At 48.5% G+C, this 17965-nt stretch overlaps 1 protein-coding gene across 2 annotated transcripts in view; it reads left to right on the top strand.

Moving 5' to 3' along the window:
• The window catches only part of WDR7 (WD repeat domain 7), a 106488-nt gene extending 89620 nt beyond the window's left edge, over nucleotides 1–16868 (top strand). For both annotated transcript variants that reach the window (XM_086769589.1, XM_086769588.1), the window contains 3 exons: nucleotides 12642–12746; nucleotides 14726–14930; nucleotides 15094–16868. In XM_086769589.1, the coding sequence (XP_086625715.1) occupies nucleotides 12642–12746; nucleotides 14726–14929 (309 nt within the window). In that variant the 3' untranslated portion in view covers nucleotide 14930; nucleotides 15094–16868. The remainder of the gene's footprint in view (nucleotides 1–12641; nucleotides 12747–14725; nucleotides 14931–15093) is intronic.
• Nucleotides 16869–17965: the final 1097 nt, after the last annotated feature.

The raw sequence follows: 17965 nt of genomic DNA, 5'->3' as shown, positions 1-17965 counted from the left end.
AGCCCTGGCCAGCCTCCCGCTCTCCTGTTGGGACCTTTTCACCTTCTGTGCTGATCACGGCTTTCCCCTTCCCCCTCCGTTTACGCTCCTCGTCAAGCATGAGCAGTAATTGAGCTTGCCGCCGGGATAAGCAGGAGGGGAGAGCAGTAACCCGTGGGCATCGCGGGTGAGGGCTCTCCGCTCCCGCGGCAGCAGCCATCGCCTTTTCTCTCGTACCGGCCGAGCAAGCGCCGCCTGAAAACACACTGGGTTTCCCGGCGCCCAGCGGAAGGCTGTTGCGGAATATTGATGGATTAAAATATGAAGGGGTAGAAATATTTTTATTTTTTTTAATTCCCACACCAGTATAGCTATGGCTATCCCAGTCTTCGTGCCACCATTGACCTCTAGCTTAAATAACTGGTTCCTCTCCGTGGTTTTCCGTCTGCCTTATTCACAGGCAGCCTTAATGCGTTCAGCCCTTGTTTTGAGCGAGGAAAAGAAAAGAGTGTGTGTTCCTGCCATGCACAACCTCCTCTTCCCCCTTTACGTTTGTGGCGCGCTCCCGATGCGGTTTTGGCGCTTTGTCGCCCAGTTTCCGTGAAGGCTGTCCCTTGGCGTCGGGTGTGCATCGCTGTGGGGAGGCCTGAAGGAAACAGCAGAAATCCGCGTAAAAGGAAGAGATTTCTTTTGTTTGCGGCTGGTTTTGGTTTGGGGATGTTTGCGTTGAATAATTCATGAAAATATAATCTGGTAACTGAGCAGTGTGCATACTAACTCAGTTACGGTGGCGAAAATAAAGCTTCAAATGTTGGGTTTTCGTGTCTCGCAGCTGCGCTAAAAAAAAAAATCCCTTTAGGATTCAGCTGCTGGCGAGATCTGAGCAGCGCGGAGTGTTACTGAAGTAGTCTCACGGACTTAACCCAGTCCATGGCTTGTAGAAAATTTAAAGCAGCAGGGCAAACTTGCGGCCAAACTATGCGCTCTGAGCGTGGTTCCTACGCAGGTGAGAGAGGGTGCTAGTGGCAGGAATTGTGTTATCTGCTAAAGGAAACAGGGAGGCACTTTAACCGCAGTAATTGGAAATAAAAACATCTTGTGTGGGTGGGTTTGTTCCTCCCAGCACGTTTTTATTTTGTTTTCAAGAAGGGTGGCTGTACGTGCTGACTGAGAAATTACATCTCGTGATTAATGGAATGATGGATGTCAGGGAGCGCCTTTTTTAACAAATAATAAATCAACGTTTCTAATGATAGGGTTTTTCCAGGAAGATTTACAATATTAGTATCACTTATTTAACAAGGTGTCAATTATTAATACTACCAGTCAAACGTTGCCTCAAAGCCGAAGGTGTCTGCGTTTCAATATTCTGCTTCTGGCTCGCGTTATTGCTGTCGCACAGATGTGCTTCCAACGTGTGAATTCTTCCTAATTTTTTTAAAAGATAGTTTACTAGTGTAACATTTAAAATTTTTAAACTGTTCCACATATAATCTTACCTTATTTCAGCTTTTTTTATTTTAGTTTCTTTTTAGAACGCTAGATCAGAAGGAAAATCGCAGCCGTTTTGTATTACATCATGAGAATGCCAAATACATCTTTTTTTAAAACCTAATTTTTACCCTAATTTAACCTAGAGATGAGATTCTTTCTCTTTTTCTCCTTTTCTCTTCTCTCCTGAATTATTTATGGCATATTTTCCAAGTGTTACTGGGTATTCCCAGTGCCCAGCGTTCGAAGTTGGAATTCATTTGGTTTTTCGGGTGCGTTCCCGCAGCAGCGGCGCGGGGAGCGGCGCCGGGCAGCGTCCTTCCCATGGCAGTATTGATTTGCCCTTCAGCTGTTTGCAGCGCAGAGAGAACCCGGGGCCGCGTTGTTGATTATCTCCACAACGTCTCGGTGAAGAGTATTGACCCACTGCCGCTTGCTGCCCATGGCTCTTGATTTTTCACACCGTCTCCATGACACTCGTAATAAAACACGCCATCTTATTGCGGCGCGGCCGCGGAAGCCAACCGATCCGGCCGTAGCGCAGCTGCGGCCTTTCTGGAGAGCCTTTCGTTTGCGGGGGACAAGGCCTCGGAGCAGGTTTGGGGTGGCGTTCGTACCCCGCTGCGGTGGGGACCTGCGCCCGGCCTGCGTCCCGCGCGGCGGCGGCAGACTTGCGGGAGAGGGGGCTGCAAATGGCAGGGAAAGGTTCTGTGAGGCTCCGTCGGCACGGCGTTTGAGTTGTGTGGATAGTCACAAGAATTCTTGCGGTTTTTAAGGAAATACAGCAGCCCAAAAAATCTGGTATGATAAGTGAGGTGATATAAAGTATGAAGATGACTTTTACAATTTTCAATGCTTTGGTAATAAGTTCCAAAACAGTTACGACAAATAAATATCAAACCCTTTGCCTGCTTTGTTTGTAGCTAGCAAGTTACCACCAGTTTTGAAATTCTTTATGTATAATTTCCTACTAAATAGCCACGTCTCGGAGGAGACTATGTGGAAGAATGCTTTGCAGTACTTTTATGCTAACATTATTTTGCACTGTGCTTTAGAGTATTACTGTGGGTGCTGCTTTGGGGGGATTTCTTTGTTTTTCCATAAATAGACCTGGTCCACAAAAGCAGTTTTCTGGTATTAAACTGCACAAGGAACCCCGTTCTGAAGCTTAAAACAAAATTATTTAAATTACTAGCTACACTTTGGTGTATTTTCATACCATGTTTGCTGTTGAATCCATTTAGCATTTTCAGTTGCTGGAGAAGTAGTGGGTTTGTGAGGAGAATATTTTTAAATCCCTCAAAAACCCGGTGAGCTGAGACAGGCGATGGGAGGTAGAGGCCGTGCGGGAGGATTTCCCAGTCCGGCAGTGTGCGGAGCAGCGCTCCAGGAGGTGTGGAGGGCCCAAATTCCCTGTAAGAGCAGATTTTTTTGTTTTGTTTTGTTAATGGTGCCTGGTGCCACATCCATCAGAGCGACATCGGCAGTCTCCAGAGCGGCGTTTAGCAGGTCAGCATGCGTTCATCACGGGTGAGGTCTCTCTCAGGAAGGCAAAATTGTAAATGGAGGGAGCTGATGGCTGTTCCCAGTGTGACTTTGCTTTAGCTGACCAGTAGGTCCTATGCTGCATTGAGCTGTTAATTTGCTTAAGAAATTGTTAATTTATTTTCTGTGTGTGAGTGCTCCAGACGTGGCGAGGTCCCACCACCATACTTGAACCGACGAGGTGAGCTCCTCCGCGGGAGGGATGCTGGCAAGCCCAGCCACCCCAGCCTGCTCTCCAGGACTGTGCTGTTTGAGTCTTCCTCCCCAACCCTAACCCTCTCGGTGTTCTCCTCAGGCTCTGTCAGCAGCAGCTTTTGCGCGGCTTTTCGGTTAAGACGGGACCTTTTGGGACCCCAGGAGAAATGCACCGACTCAGCAGCTTTTTCTGTTTACAGCTGCATTCCGAACCGCATCGATTAACCAATACTTAATCCATCTCGCGGCCACCCCGCTCCTTATGTAGCGTTTTCCTTTCTCCCAGCCACGTGCGAGACTGCACCAAACACCCTGCAGAGGTCTTTCTCCTCAGAACCATGCGTTTTGGTAAGCCAGCTTGATACAACCCCTTTTCTATAGAACTGCGTTGTTGACAGTGTTTATGTTATATTTATCTAAAACACACCTTTCTTGGGGGGTTTTGCCTCAGGTAGGTAGGCTTTTAATTGCTCAGCTCTTTCTTTTTGCTCTTTAAGGCACAACTTTGGCGTAACAAACACCACAACCTCGCTTCCTTCCCCTGGAACACCTTCGTTGTTGTGGTGGTTGGTGGGAGCCCGTGTTAACGAGCTGTGAGCTCTTTGGCTGCTTCATCCAAAGCTCCTACTTTTGCAAGGATTATCAGTGCGCGTTTTGCATAAGAATTTTTTTGTTTGGAGAAGCAAATTATTCTCTTACAATTTTTTTCTTTTGTCTGAAGAGAAAATCCAAGAGTTTTAAGCCAGATTCTGAAAATACCTAGTAGTGGGTATAAATAACTCTTTAATCTTGCCTATCAGTTCCAGTTTTGCCAGGAAATAGGCATTAATGATCGTTTTAGTCCTCCAGTGTCTTCATGTGCCTCTGGGAGGCTGAGACTGAGATCTTGAAACGGGCTGAACGATGTACCAAGAGTTTGGTGTGGGAAAGGGAGCGCGGATTCGGAGTTCTGACGATAACTTGCTGAATTGAAATGCAAATATATTGTGAACTGACTGTAGATTTGACATCAGTTCTCATGGCCTTATAAACCTGAGGAGTTAGTGCCCAAGAGGTAACTTTTTTTTTCTTTTTTTCTTTTTTTTTTTTTTTTTTTAATCTGGACTTCAAGTGAGTGGTTTTGAGCGGAGCTACAATTCCGTGCATGCAGAGAGGGTACCAGTTTGGTCTGGTTGTGTGGTTTGTTTTTCTTAAGGCAGTGAACGTAAACAGAGCCGTAACTTTGCTCTACCTAAATGCTGTTCCAGCCCAGAGAATTAGAGATGTACGTTCTCCTTGAAATTCCCATTCTGCTTCTTCACGTGACTTTTGACAAATTCCCTCAAACGTCTGTTTGTAGAGAAACCGATGGATCGCGAAGAGGGGAAACGTACGGCTGAATCGCCTTGCCCTTCTTCCCAGGGAGGTTACGTCCAGGTTGCAGATTACTCATGTTATGCTCAGAAATGAAAACCCAGTACAAAACGTTTCCAGCATTACTCTGTGCCTTAGTGCTATTTTTGAAAAGAAATTATCATAAGAAAGGGCTGAATAAGAATAACAACTTTAACAGAAAGGCTGCCACACGATTAGCCTGATGCGTGTATGTTTTTGTGCTTTTTTTTCCTTTATCTGTGTGATCTCATCCCGCTTTTATTCTGGATTTCAGAAAGCTGCCTGCGTTTAACTAGACAGATACTCGCTGGCAATTTTTCTCTTGTTCCTGTTCGTTGTTATGCACAGGTTGTCCTGTCTAGGCTGACCTTTTACCGGTCCAGCTTTAGGACTGAGCGTGGCTCTCCCTTCTCGGAAGACGAGGATGCTGTATAAAAATCCCCCAAAGAGATTTGCGGCGGTCCTGTGTCCGCCGACTTGCCCTGCGTGCATGAAGGTGTTACCCGCTCCATCCGAGCGATTCCGGCGGGGTTGTGAGCCAAGCTTTTTGCGTATGCAGAGCTGCCTTTAACGGAGTCGTAGTTATCAGGTATTGCAGAGGTTAAGCTTTATCAGCTGCACAGAAAAAGGTTGAGGTTTCATCAAAAACTTCCATCCTCACAACCTGTCGACCACAATTTGATGATGATTATTGATTCTCTCGCAGCCTTTCACTCACTCTGGCACTGCGGCCAGCCTTGATATACAGATAGGGCTGCAGCCCGGCTAAAATAAGCCTCCATCTTGATAATGGCCTGAGATGAGATACTGTTATTTGATAAAGATAATTGATGTTTCACAGTGAATTGGAAAACAGTTCCCAGCGCAGCAGATCTGTGGCTGCTCCAGCTGCAAATGCGGCCTTTGTTTACAAAACACAGCCGAAGACATGCGGTTAAACCCCTCGGCTGCGACGCTCTGCGCAAGACGCGCCGTTTCCGCACGGATGGCGATTTTGAACCAAAAATAAAACACTTGGAGAAGCACAGTTGGTAATTTTGCAGTCACGAAGTTTCTCGAACGTGTACGCAGCTTAGCGTGCCTCGGCTGAGACACCCAGGAGATCTTGTTTCTTCTGCTTGGGATGCACTTGATAATTTCTGTCAGGTGAGCTGGTACCCTAAAATCCTTTTCTTTTTTGGTATTTGTACATGGCATTTGAATTAGGCAAACCGTTTCAAAACAGCTGGAATTTGTCAAGGGCAAAGAAGGCCTCGTGTATGTCTAGATTTCTTCATTCTCCTGAAGTTTTAGCTCACCAATTTAAAGCACAATGGGTGCTCGCGGTCCCCCATCTACGCCTTTGCTGAGTACGCACGTGCGGCCCCCGGTTTTGAGTTGATTCAGGAATCACTCGTTGCGAGTTCTGTTCCCCAAGTTCTTTCAGTCCCATTATAACCGCCGTACCCTCTAATTAAGCCAAAGGAGGTGGCAGGGAGCGGGGTTATCACGAGCTAATGACACCCCAAGTGTGCCACATGGCGCAGGGTTCTTCTGCGCACTGCTAATCCCTGGGGGGAGTGATTATCTGACGATAAATGCGCCGCGTTGCAGCTCGCTGATGCTGCCGGCGTGCCTGAATTACACTTCTCCTTCCAAACGTTGTCTTTTCCGTTGTTTTTCCGTGCTGCCAGTTTTGAGGTCTTCTGAAGTGACTTACGTACCATGTGAAGTCATGACCCAGGAGACATGCTCCTTTCTTTTTTTACTTTTGAAGAAATATATTTATTAAGAATATGAGGAAAATAATGCATGGTCGTGGAGAGATTGCCCCTTAGAGTCGCTGATCAAAGGCTTTCGTTAAAGCGTGAGAACTAAAGCTGCTCTTGGGTCTTCTGGGCCCTGTCCCTGGGTAAGAGGTGGAGCCTCTTTCACAAAATACATCTTCTGCTCTTCCCACCAAGAGTGCTCAAACCGAACAGGTCCGTGAATTTTATGGGAAAATACCAGTGCTGTTCTCATTTTTAGGGAATTTTTGACTGTTGGCTTCAGCCTGGGTATTTTGCATGCCTGTCCGTGTGTTCCTGTTGACTGGTGGCTCCAGCCTTGGAAGCGTGGAGAATTCCCTCTGAAAACAGCACCTCTTCCCCAGCACTGAGCTGTAGGTGATTCGGGGTTGTACGTATGGCTGTATCTTTTTACGTGTAATTCCGCCAACATCGGCTGGAATCAACGCGGTTTGGTCCGGGGTACTTCATTTGGCTCATTGCAGAGCCAAAAGAAATCGGAGCTTCAGCACTCAAAGCAGTCACTGAGTTGTGCATAGCATTATTTTGTTTCAGTACTGAGATGCCTCTGCAATTTTCTATTCTTATGTAAGGCAGAAAATGATTCCATATTCTGTTTGCAATTAAGAGCTGCTGATGTCAGGTGGCTTGTTGTAGTTGAGTGTGATTACTGAATAAAAGGCGCCGTTCCCAAATACGGTGTTTTAAAGATAGAAAACCAAAGATAGCTCTCCTGCAGTCTGACCGTGTGAGTGCCTTTACCGACGCTGGCGCACTGACAAGTTCAGATGAGGCAGGAAAACCTGTTCAGAGAAACATGTATCCCCAAATGGCAGCTAAAAGATAATTTCTGAGTATAACCTTTTAGTTTCCGAGGCCAAAAAATCCTGTTCTTGCTGGAGGCGGAAGGGGAGCTGTTAGGCTGCTTTTCAGGCCGTGCTGATCAGCAGTGCTAGTTTGCTAAAAGCCAGGGTTTTTTCTCTTTCTGTACTCTTTTTCTAGCTGGTTTGGGGGCGGGTTTGAAGGAGCTCGCCCGGTCTGCCTGTGCGGGCGTACCGCATTTGCGGATACAGGAACGTCTTGTTGGAAGTGGGGAGTCGGGGCAGACCCCAAGTGAGGCATGTGAATGCACGTGCAGGCATCAGGAGTGCTCTGGAATAATCAAAGTTAGTAAAAATTAAATTAAAACTTGATTCAGCTGCGGCTTTCTACTTTTCAGCTGTGGATGGAGAGGGACTTCCAAAACCTGCTGCTAAACTGAAGCTTTTTGTCCAGGTATCCGAGTACGTTCCGGAGGGAATTGAAACAATTAACACCAAGCAGGGAAAATCTGCATCCCTGACGTGTTTAATAACCAAATTCTCTGGTTCCAGAAAAACGTGTGGCACCGTGTCCTGGTGAGATCGCTGGATGTGCACATTTGCACATCGGGGTCTAGCCAGTGTTCCCAGTTAGGTAAGGTGGGTTGCGAAAGAAGCATAATTTTCTTTTTTAAATTAAAAAAAAAACTGCTGTGTTTTTCAAGTGCAATGACATCGCACGTGTAAACCATCGTATGCAAACTACGTGTAAGGAAGACTTACAGGAAAACACTCTCCGAAAATTTTAAAATTGAGGACTGCGATTTCCCAGTTTCCACTTGTTTTCATAATCTTGATGCTTGTCCCCCTTGGAAGAGGATAACCGTGGAACGAACAAGCAGTGTCGGGAGGTTCTGCGGCAGACAACGGTTTGCACAGGAACAGCTGAAGATGTGGAAATGCAGCCGGTGCTGATTAGAAAATTAGAGCAAGGAGCGGCCAGAATCCAAAGGCTGGCTTCAAAAATGACAGCGGAGTTGCTTTCCCGGAGTCCGCAGGGCAGAAGACACTTCTAGAAGGATAATTAAGTCCCCAAACCCCGCCGTCCTGGCGGGAAGCACTGATCTCGTTAGCTTTTCCTGCGCCGTCGGAGTTGCCGAATGGTTTTCTTTAAAGTCTTGGGTCACTTGGGAACCATGGATTTGTGTGTTTTGCAAGTGCATGGAAGGCTCGGAAGTCAAAGGTTAAAAACACTCTGGTGCTCCAGATAGGGCTGCGACATGGTCCTGACTGGTTTTCTTTAAAACTTGGCTGCGTAGAGCTGGAGCTGAAAGGGAAGAGCTGCATCCGAACGGAACTGTTTGAGAGCAAGTGCTTATCTGCTTGGACTGGGAGGAGCGGGAAGGCTATGGGGACGTTGTGCCTGGCTGCGGATCGCGGGACGGCTACGTACTCTGAATTTCAGCTACCAAGCAGAAGTCAGCCTGCGCAGGCAGGTGAAAAGCAGCCATTTCACCGGTTTAACTCCCGTTATTAGGCAGCGTTTCCCTAACAGTAACTACCCAGGGAGAGGGGGTGCTCCATGTATTCCCGCCTCCTGTTAGCCCACTCTAGGGCAGCGTTTCATTCTTAGCCCAGCTGGAATTTTCAATAGCTTTTTCTTTCCCCAGGCGCTGATTTTTAACGAAAATTATGAGATTTTGACAAACTATCTGTAAGAGAGCACGTTCTCTCTCATCCCTGCCTGGTGCTGTGAGCCAGAGGGTTATCTACGCGACGATTTACTTCTTTACCTAAGTTTCTTTTATTTAAAAAAGACTGTTCTGCTAGGAAAATAACATCACCTGTGCTATCTGCTCCTGAAATCTCATTTCATAATACTTGGTTTTACTCTCCCTTTTTAAAATCGCATCCGACAGCGCGCTCCCAGCCTTGCCGCCCTCCCCGCCGTGCTCCGCTGCAACGCAGCCTCCCGTCGGCCTTGCACCGCGCTGCTCGGATTGCTGTCGCTTACTGGGCTTTAGTTTTGTCTTCCAAACAATTCACACAGCCGTTCCCATCGAGAGTCTGTAATAAATGGTAAGTCTGACCCACGTTGGGATTTCTTGGGAGGTTCAATGTCTCTCGTCCCCGCGAAGCTCTCTGGTGCTGCGATGTCAGCTGGGATGGCTTCTCGGCTCCCTGTGCGGCGTGGTGCCGCGGTTCGGGGCTGGAGCCGGGCGGGTTCAAACCATCCCGTAACACTTGGGTGGCTGCAGCTGCCCGCTCATTTTTTTCTGGATTAAGGTCGGCCGAGAAAGAAGCCGCCTCATTTTCTGGTTGTCATTTGCCCGGGAAGTAGGAGCAAATTGTAATGAGGGGCTCGCAGCGGGAGAGCCTCAGAACAAATCAGAGGCGTATATTGACCGGCAGCGGCCTGCCGCTCCCGTGATAAATGTATTTTTGTGCTCGGCCCTTCAAGGGCGCTTTCCGCTCCTGTCAAATCCTGCCTCTCAGATCGTGCCCGGCACATTTGAATACTGAGTAATTGTAATGATTGATGCAAAATTGTCTTACTGGAAGGTTAAAAATTAAGTTATCTATTTTATTAAGTTAAAAATGTAATACATGCGCTTTGACTTTATCTTGATATTGTTGAGAAGCCACTTGAAGGACAGGAAAAAAATTAATTTAAAGATGCAAATATACTCTTTTTTTTCTCAGTGCAGCCCTGAAATTTTTACTGCAATTGTTAGCATTCCTGGAACTAACCTCGAAATTAAATTATTAAAGAGACCGAGACTGTTTTGAGTTAATAGTATTTCAGATATTTCCACTAAATTGCTTGGAAGGTAGGGATTTATTCTTTAAAGTGTTCATAAAAACCTCTGAAGGGCCGTCTTGAAAGAATTTCCTTTTGGTATGAAAAGTGAGCTCATGTTTTGGATACCTTTTCAGGGGAAGCCGTTTGGTTTTGTATAACTTCGTTTTTATAAAAACCCAAAGCTGAGGACTGCTTGGCTACTTGCCCTGGGCTAGCACAGCGCGTGTCTGGAGAGGAAGACTTCACTTGGCTGGCTCATCCCATCAGCACAGCCGTGAACAAGTGCGTTTCCTTCTTTTTTTTTAAACACAAGTCTTAATATACTTTACATTATTCAAGACTTTTAAGCGTCGTATCGTTCAGAATCCATCGGATCACGTGGGAGCGCGGTGCGAAGAGCCGTACGTCGGAAGAAGACGGATGTGCGGCAGCCCAGGAAGGAGCGCTGCTGCGAGCGAAGATAAGGGTCCCAATCTGCAAGGGAAAAAAGAAAAATGGCTCCCGGGCGTCGGACATCGCAGCCTGGCAGGGGTGCCACTCGTCTCCCTGTGAGCGAGGCGAGCGGTGCTGCGGGGGCTCGTGTTTACCCCGTAGCAGCCATAAGTGTTTATTTTTCTATATTCACTTCGTAGCTCTGCCGCTTTTATCATTCCCTCACTGGCCGGTATGTATTCCTCCGCACAGTTTGGGCTCTGTGTATGCTCTGCAGGGGCTTGCATCCTGTGTCAGTGTTAAATTCCAACTTGAAATTTTTAATTAAAAAAAAAAAAAAAAGCAAAACCACAAAACTGTTGTATGTGTGATGTGGACTCGCTCAGCGCGTGCCGCTGCCGGGGGACCCCAGGGAGGTATGTGCATGGCAGTAAAGCACTGCTGGCCTCATTTTGTACTGTGGCTCCTTTCTAAGAAGTGCCAGACCTAGCTCTGTTCATTAGATCTGTTCTAAAAACGCAGTACTTCATATTAAATTGGATGGGAAGCAGAGGGAGAGCTCCTCCTTTTCAGTAGTGCCATCACCACCAATATTTCCCACTTAACATTTCGGTTGCTAGCTCTCTTACTAAGCTGTGCCTTTAGAATCGTGAGCTTTAGACTCGTGATTTATTTCTGTTCCGGTATAAAGTCGCATTTCTGGATAACGCTTCCAGGCGGCTGCTGTGGCGGATCACCCCGGCACGGCTGCCGGAATGGCCCGTGAAGGTGTTGCCGGTGCCTCCTCGCTGATCCGTGAAGGGTCAGGAGTTAGTCACCTCTTCCTTAATTTTCAACCAACCGTTCCTTGCTCAGGGATTATTTGTGTCCCATGCAGAAGCTGGAGCTGATATTTTCGTCTTGCTGAAAACGGGCGCGTCACTTCAAGGGTGTTGCTCCGGCGTGGCAGCCCTCTGCTGTTGAAGGTTTTCCGCGTTCCGGGTGCTGGAAGCGCAGTGCTGCTGGGGATGCGTTGGGCGTGCTGCTTTCTCCGTCAGTGGGTTTTTTGTTTCGCTTTGGTTAAGGCACCCCTAGAGACTGGGGATATAAATATCTAATAACAGCGGGGGTAAAGTACCGGCGTGTCTCTCTAGCAGTACATAAGTGACTTCATCAATTTAAAGTATGCGTTTCGGTATATTTATGAAAATAAAATTGCTGCGGTGATAGTGTGTTGATTTTTTTTATGTCACCTTTAACGGAATATTGCGGTTCAATGTAGAGTTTCCCAAATATTGGACTTGGAATTAGGTTGTCATAGCTTCAGTATATCACGCGTTACAGGACGGCGGCGGTGGCAGGTGCAGAAGTCAAATAGTCTCCCAGGAGCGTCCTCCCATTAAAAACCAATTGCTTGGGCAGAGGGAAGCTGCGCACAGCTGCGCTGCGTCCCACCGCCTCCGCCGTTCGGAATTACGGCTCTTTCCAGACCCGTACCGCACAGATTTTTGCGTCCTTTTCATTATGTGCGAACAGAACCGCTTCGGAGCACAAAATCTGCAGATAGTAACTTGGAAGCGATCCTGAAGAGCGAGTGCTTGGTACGCAAGGCATGAGTGCTGGATCCATTAACGCGGCGAAACGGTGCCGGCCAGGCGGGTCCAGGCACCGAGCGGATGGGCGCAAGCAGAATATTTTGAAGTAGCAGCAATATTTGGGTTTGTTACTCACACTCCTTGGCCTGGGAAGCACAAGATGAGCACTGCAAAGCGCGTTTCGATAGTGCACTGAAAAATAAATCTTGGCTCGAAAGGATTAGCATCAATTAGAGGAGCACTTCCTTTAAATAACAAAGCAGATTAATTCCCTGAAGGGTTGTACTTATTGGAGCCCATTTTCAGGAGTAAAAACAGCAACAAGTGTGCTAGTGCTATTGATTTCCTACCTTTGTATTAGCAAAACATATTTTATCGACAAGTATTATTTGCTTGTTAAGTGCTGAAGAGTTTGATGGGCCTAAACATCGCATCGTCTAATTAATTGCCCTTTCAAACGTTCAGCCTAAGCTGCGGTGATTGCCTTACGGAGATAGGTTGGGGCTTCTGCTGGAGTTCACTCACCTTTGGCGTGATAAACGGTTCACGTGTGTCATCTTGAATTTACGTACGCATTCTGACTCTTTAACCCTTTCTTGATTGGCCGTGCGCTCAACGGTCACATTTCCTCGGCTGCGGTTCTTTTCTCTAACACCCTCCCGTCCTCTCCCGCTCTTGCTAGACGATCCACGGCCATAAAGGACCCATCACGGCGGTGGCTTTCGCCCCCGACGGCCGGTACCTCGCCACCTACTCCAATTCTGACAGCCACCTCTGCTTCTGGCAGGTAAGGATGCGTTTCCGTCCATCTGCACGCGCGGTGCTAACGAACTCGTGCTTGGGGCTTTCTTAAATTGTTCAGCAACAGCGTACGTTACATAGTACGTAAGGAAATACCCACAGCGGGCAAGTCCCAGAAGTCCAGGCAGCACCTGAAACCTCGGTTTTATCATTCGCTAATCAATTCCAAAGGAGAGCGAGCTTTCTGAACACTTCTCCTTCTTTTTTTTTTTTTTTTTTTTTTTTCTCCTTCCCTCCCACCCCCAACATGTCGTAGCATCAGGGACCCCTGATGCCGCGCGGCGAGGGGCTGTCTGTCGCTTCCCTGATTGTCCTGGCAGCAGGGAGGCCGAGGTACAAGCTGTATAAAGGGAGTCCGAAACAGAAGGAGAGACTGAGAGGCAGGCCACCGTTTTGTGGCGTATCTAGAGGTTTATTTTCTTTAAATACGAGCGTTCTTTTTCTTTGTAATCTCGCATCCGTAGGAATTCTCTTTGTCGGCTGTAGGCCGCTGCCTACATCCCCTGCACGGGATTTTTTCCTTCCTTCAAATGACCCTAGAGTTAAAAATCTGTTATTTGGAAGCAACTGATCTGATCATTGAGTCCTAACAGTAATCGGACTATAAAACAGAGCTCAGTATGGCCGTAAGTACCAGTTACACCCTTGACATGCTTCCCCGGTTTTCTGTCACTCAGCAGTTCTACAGGTGCCATAAAAATTCCTGAATTATAATCCATCGCTGTACTGTGCGCTTGCTGAAACGGTAGATGAGAGCAGCAAGAATCTCCATCCATCAGCTACATTTATTCAGTTGAAGCACTCAGGGAAAATCTGGAAAGCAGTCAGAGCAGATCTTTTAGAACTGGCAAGAAAAAAAAAAGCCAGACACGAGTTTTAAACCGTGATCTCCGCGCTCCTCCAGGTGAATGAAGTGGCTTTTGCATAAAGAGTTAAATATACCTACGCATTTAGCTTTAAAATGTGACCTCGTGCACTAGTGATTTTTCCCTTCTGTGTTCTCTTTGGCACTATTATTAATGCAGGAAAATCAGTAACATTAGTCATCTTAAAAGGGTTATTACTCAAGATGATTTAAATTGTGAAAATGTCAGCGCTGCTTGCATGCTCCCTGCTCGAGATGCCGTGATTTACACTCTCTGACACCGCTCTGCTGCCGAGAAGAGCCGGGAAAAAGTAATGGCTTGTACTTTGTCCTGATCAGAATTCAGGACGTGCCATCCCCGTAACGCGCCTGAAACGTCCCAGGCTCTGCCAAGGGTTCGCGGGGCACGTCTCGGGGATGCGGCCGGCCGCCTGCCGGTGGCAGCCCAGGGTTGCCACGCGTGCGAATTGAAAGGGGCTTTGAGAGCAAAGCGGTGTTTCCGAAAGCGGAGGATCTTGTCTGTCTTGGTGGGTCGGATCAGAGAATCTCGTTTTTGAAAACACGGAGCTGTAGACAAGGTGCATCGGCAGTCATTGGCCTGCTTTCCAAAGAGCGTACCTCAACAGATCTCCTCTGAGCAGCTGCTTCGCCTACCACAGACAGTAAAAAGCTCTTGCTGATGGTTTTTTCTGTTTGTACCTGTCACGATGGCTGCTCTTTATTCTGCGCATCTTCAGCCCTAGTGTTTTTTTTATTTTGATGAGCAATACTCTAGCATAAATATAATCTTGTTAGCATTCCATGTTTTTTCCTTAAATTCTGACTGCGTACGCTTAGCGTGCCCACTGTCCGTCAGGGCTGCCGCTGTGCCCAGTTGTGCGTCGTGGTCACTAGCCACCACCAAGAGCACCCAACATCCAGTGAACGGCGTTGCTTGGCCCCGTCTAACAAAATTTTGATTAAGCCTGGTTTGGGACAGCACCGGTCCTGGGAATCGCAGGGATGTGGATGTTTGGGAGGAGGTCCAGGCGCAGGGTGTGGGTGGTGACCCTCCCCGGAAGCCTGCGGGCGGGATGGGTGACCCGTGGGTGTCTCTGCAGATGAACACCTCGCTCCTGGGGAGCATCGGCATGCTGAACTCCGCGCCCCAGCTCCGCTGCATCAAAACCTACCAGGTGCCCCCCGTCCAGCCAGCCTCGCCCGGCTCCCACAACGCCCTCAGGCTGGCACGGCTCATCTGGACCTCCAACCGGAACGTCATCCTCATGGCTCATGACGGCAAGGAGCATCGCTTCATGGTCTAGGGTAAATCCCCCGCGCTGGGAGGCCGTTTCTGTTTCAAAGCTCCTCGTGTTTCTCCCTCGCTCTGTCTCTGTGCTCCTCACGTGGGATGCCCACGCCGGTGCCTGCCCACCGGTGGGCTCCGCAGGGCAACTGCGCTGACACCGGCTGATTTTCTTCCTTGCAGGCGGGAGGAGGAAGGCGAGGGCGCTGGGGAAACGCGCTCCTCGCGTGGCGCAGCAGCAGCAGGGGATCGATAACACTGTGATGGTGCTCCTCGGCCAGACCCGCAGCGGCAGGAATCAACCCAGGCTTCGCAGGCGGGCCGAGCCCGGCCCCCTCCTCGCTGGATGTCGAGCTCACGCGGCAGCCCTCATTAAACACGTTTTTCCTTTGGAGACTCTGGCAGAATCTCAGTGTTTACCAAAAAGGCTCATGTTTACACGTACTTTCTCCTAGTGACCGCCGAATGACGGTGGGTGATGCGTCCTAGAGCACTTGGGTGTCGTAACCTGGGGATGGGGAGGGACCGGGTTTCGGGGGCGGACGGCCTGTGTTCTCATCCGAAGGGGAGGTTTCCTCAGACAAAGGCTCAGTTTTCAAGTGAACGGGAAGTGCCGCTGTGCCCAGTCACTGTTTGCTGTAGTCTGAAAGAAAGAATAATAGTCCACGTGTAAATAAATTTAAAAAAAAAAAGAAATCTCTTGAAGGTGGCATAGCAAACTTGAAAAGAAAAGGAGTATTTATATATAGAGGTGTTTTTGCTACCAATGCAGGTATTTATTTAAAAAAAAAAACTAAAAAAAATAAAGACAAAAAGCTATTTCTTCCAAAAGCCGCTCCCATTTGTGCCGGGACGCGCAGGGCAGCGAGACCGTGCGCCCCGCCGTGCCGCCCTGCGCTGGTGTCGCTGCCGCGGCCCCCGCACGTCGTCACCGGGGGACCGGAGGGGAAGGACACAGGCCCCGGAGGGCGGCGGCACAAATGGCATCGGCGGGGAGCAATTCCGGCTGGAAAAACAGTGGAAAGCCTGGAGAAGGTAAGTTGTTGGAACAGATGTATTGAAACATTTTCTTCAGTAGGAGTATTGCTGTGTAACATAGCTGTGACTGTGCTTCCCTCGTACATATCTAATTTTGTGAAATATTTAATAGTGTGTAAGTATGCTGGTTTATGCTCACAGTGAAGAAAAAAATCTATAAAATACTATTTTATTTAAACATATTGATGTACATGTTTGTATAGCTTTTTCTTTGCCGTTTTTGTCTGGAAAGCTCACAGAAGAAGGCAGGCTGTCTTTACGTAATAAAGTAAAAATGGTACTTAGAGAACCTTCCTTCCCCAAAATGAATTTTTAAATGCCTTCTAAATATGAAAAGCATCGATTTTGGTTTTTCAGGTGGTCTGTGTAGTACACTGTACATGAAAGTGAGATTTACAGTCCAGAAGTTACATATCTGTTTGCCGTTTAAAAGTAATTTTAAAACATTGTAAAAGCGAGAACCGAAGGCATGTTTAACACAAAGTGCTGTGAAGCCGGATCCTTTCTCTGGCGGGAGTGTCGTGTCTAGTGCAGAACTCTGCGGTAAAATATCGGGGTCTTTTCCACGTGAGCTAACGCAGCGTGCATGTACATTGTGTTTGTACAGATATCTGTGTAACCTTGCAGATTAAACAAAAAAAAAAAAAAAGGAGCGCTCACGGAGCCTTTCCATCCGGAGAAGTGCTGTCGTGTTCCGCGCCGAGAGGAGAGCGCTGAGGTACGCTGTACGCGTTCTCCCGCCGCCGTCCCGGGATCCCACCCCTTCCGTTCCGGTAGACATCGCCTATTTGTGTGTGTGGTTGCTTTCAAACCAAAATGCCCCCCCCGGTGGGAGTGTGGACCGTGCCCCGCGGCGGTTTCCTCTGTGCTGTAGTGAGCCAACATCCCGAATTGTATCTGCATTAAAATGGTTGGTTGGAGCCAGAAGTGTAATGGGTTTTCTTACACACAGAAGAGAGCTGGCACTGCTCCTCCCGGCCCCGAAAAGAGGCGCTGACCCCCGCCGTGGGGCTGGGCGTGATCACCGTGGAGATGCCTTCCCATCTCCCTGGCGCGCACACGGTGGTGAAACGTGGCCCAGCCTGGCGCGCTCGGTGCCGCGGTGGAGCGCGCGTTGCCGTTCCGCCGTGAGCTTGCAGCGCTTTATCGATCTGTTGGCGCTGTGTTTGGGCCTGTCCTTGTGCACGTGGAGACGTCTGTGGCTTCCCCGGCAGTTTACAAGCAGAAGGTGAGACACCTGTACGAACGTGTGGCGGTGATCGAAGTCACCGTGTACGGCCAGTGGTTCAGGTGCTGCCTCTCCAGCAACGAATCCGCTCCCCACCCCGGTGTGAAGATGCTCATGAAATAAAACCAAATTGTACTGAAGAGCGTTGGGCTTGTGGCGTGGGCCTGCTGGTGAGCGAAGGTGGCAGAGTGAGGATAGCGTTCTCTTGGCTCCCCAAATAACGTATCCGAGCCAAACGAGGGCGCGTTCCTCTGCCGGAAACTCGCCCGCACCAACGCGTGCCGGGTGATGCTCTTCCCCTGCCCTCTGCTTTGCCTTCCCCTAGAGAAAGTAACGGAAATAGATTTAAAAACTGAGGTTTTTCTGAGGTGCGGTGCAGGCTTGCCTTAAGTAATTTAATGTATCGCTGTGTTTGGGGTGGAATTTGCGATATATTTTATTTTTTAAATGGCAGTAGTGTTTGCCTGCAGCGGAGGGGCCGGCTCAGGCGGGACCTAATCCGCCTTCAGAACAGAAAACCCCCAAAGGAACTGGGTGAGCCTGGGTTTCCGAGGCGCGTGGACGCGTTAAAACACCGGTGGCTCCAGTTTCCTTACAGGTAGTGCGCGGTGGCAGCGGCTCGGCGGGCACGGCCAGCGCCGGGCGAACTCTCACCTCTCCCCTCCGCGCTGACAGGCAGAGCTGAGCCTCGGAAAATCAATACTGGGGAGCCAGGAGGGAAATATTTCCAAGCTCTAACTAGAGAATGTATTTTGACAAGGCCAAGATAATCCGAGCTGCACGGGAGAA

Source organism: Chlamydotis macqueenii, chromosome W, assembly GCF_036417535.1.
Source record: "Chlamydotis macqueenii isolate bChlMac1 chromosome W, bChlMac1.mat, whole genome shotgun sequence".
NCBI classification, from domain to species: domain Eukaryota; kingdom Metazoa; phylum Chordata; class Aves; order Otidiformes; family Otididae; genus Chlamydotis; species Chlamydotis macqueenii.
This window is presented reverse-complemented; position numbering and strand designations above follow the sequence as displayed.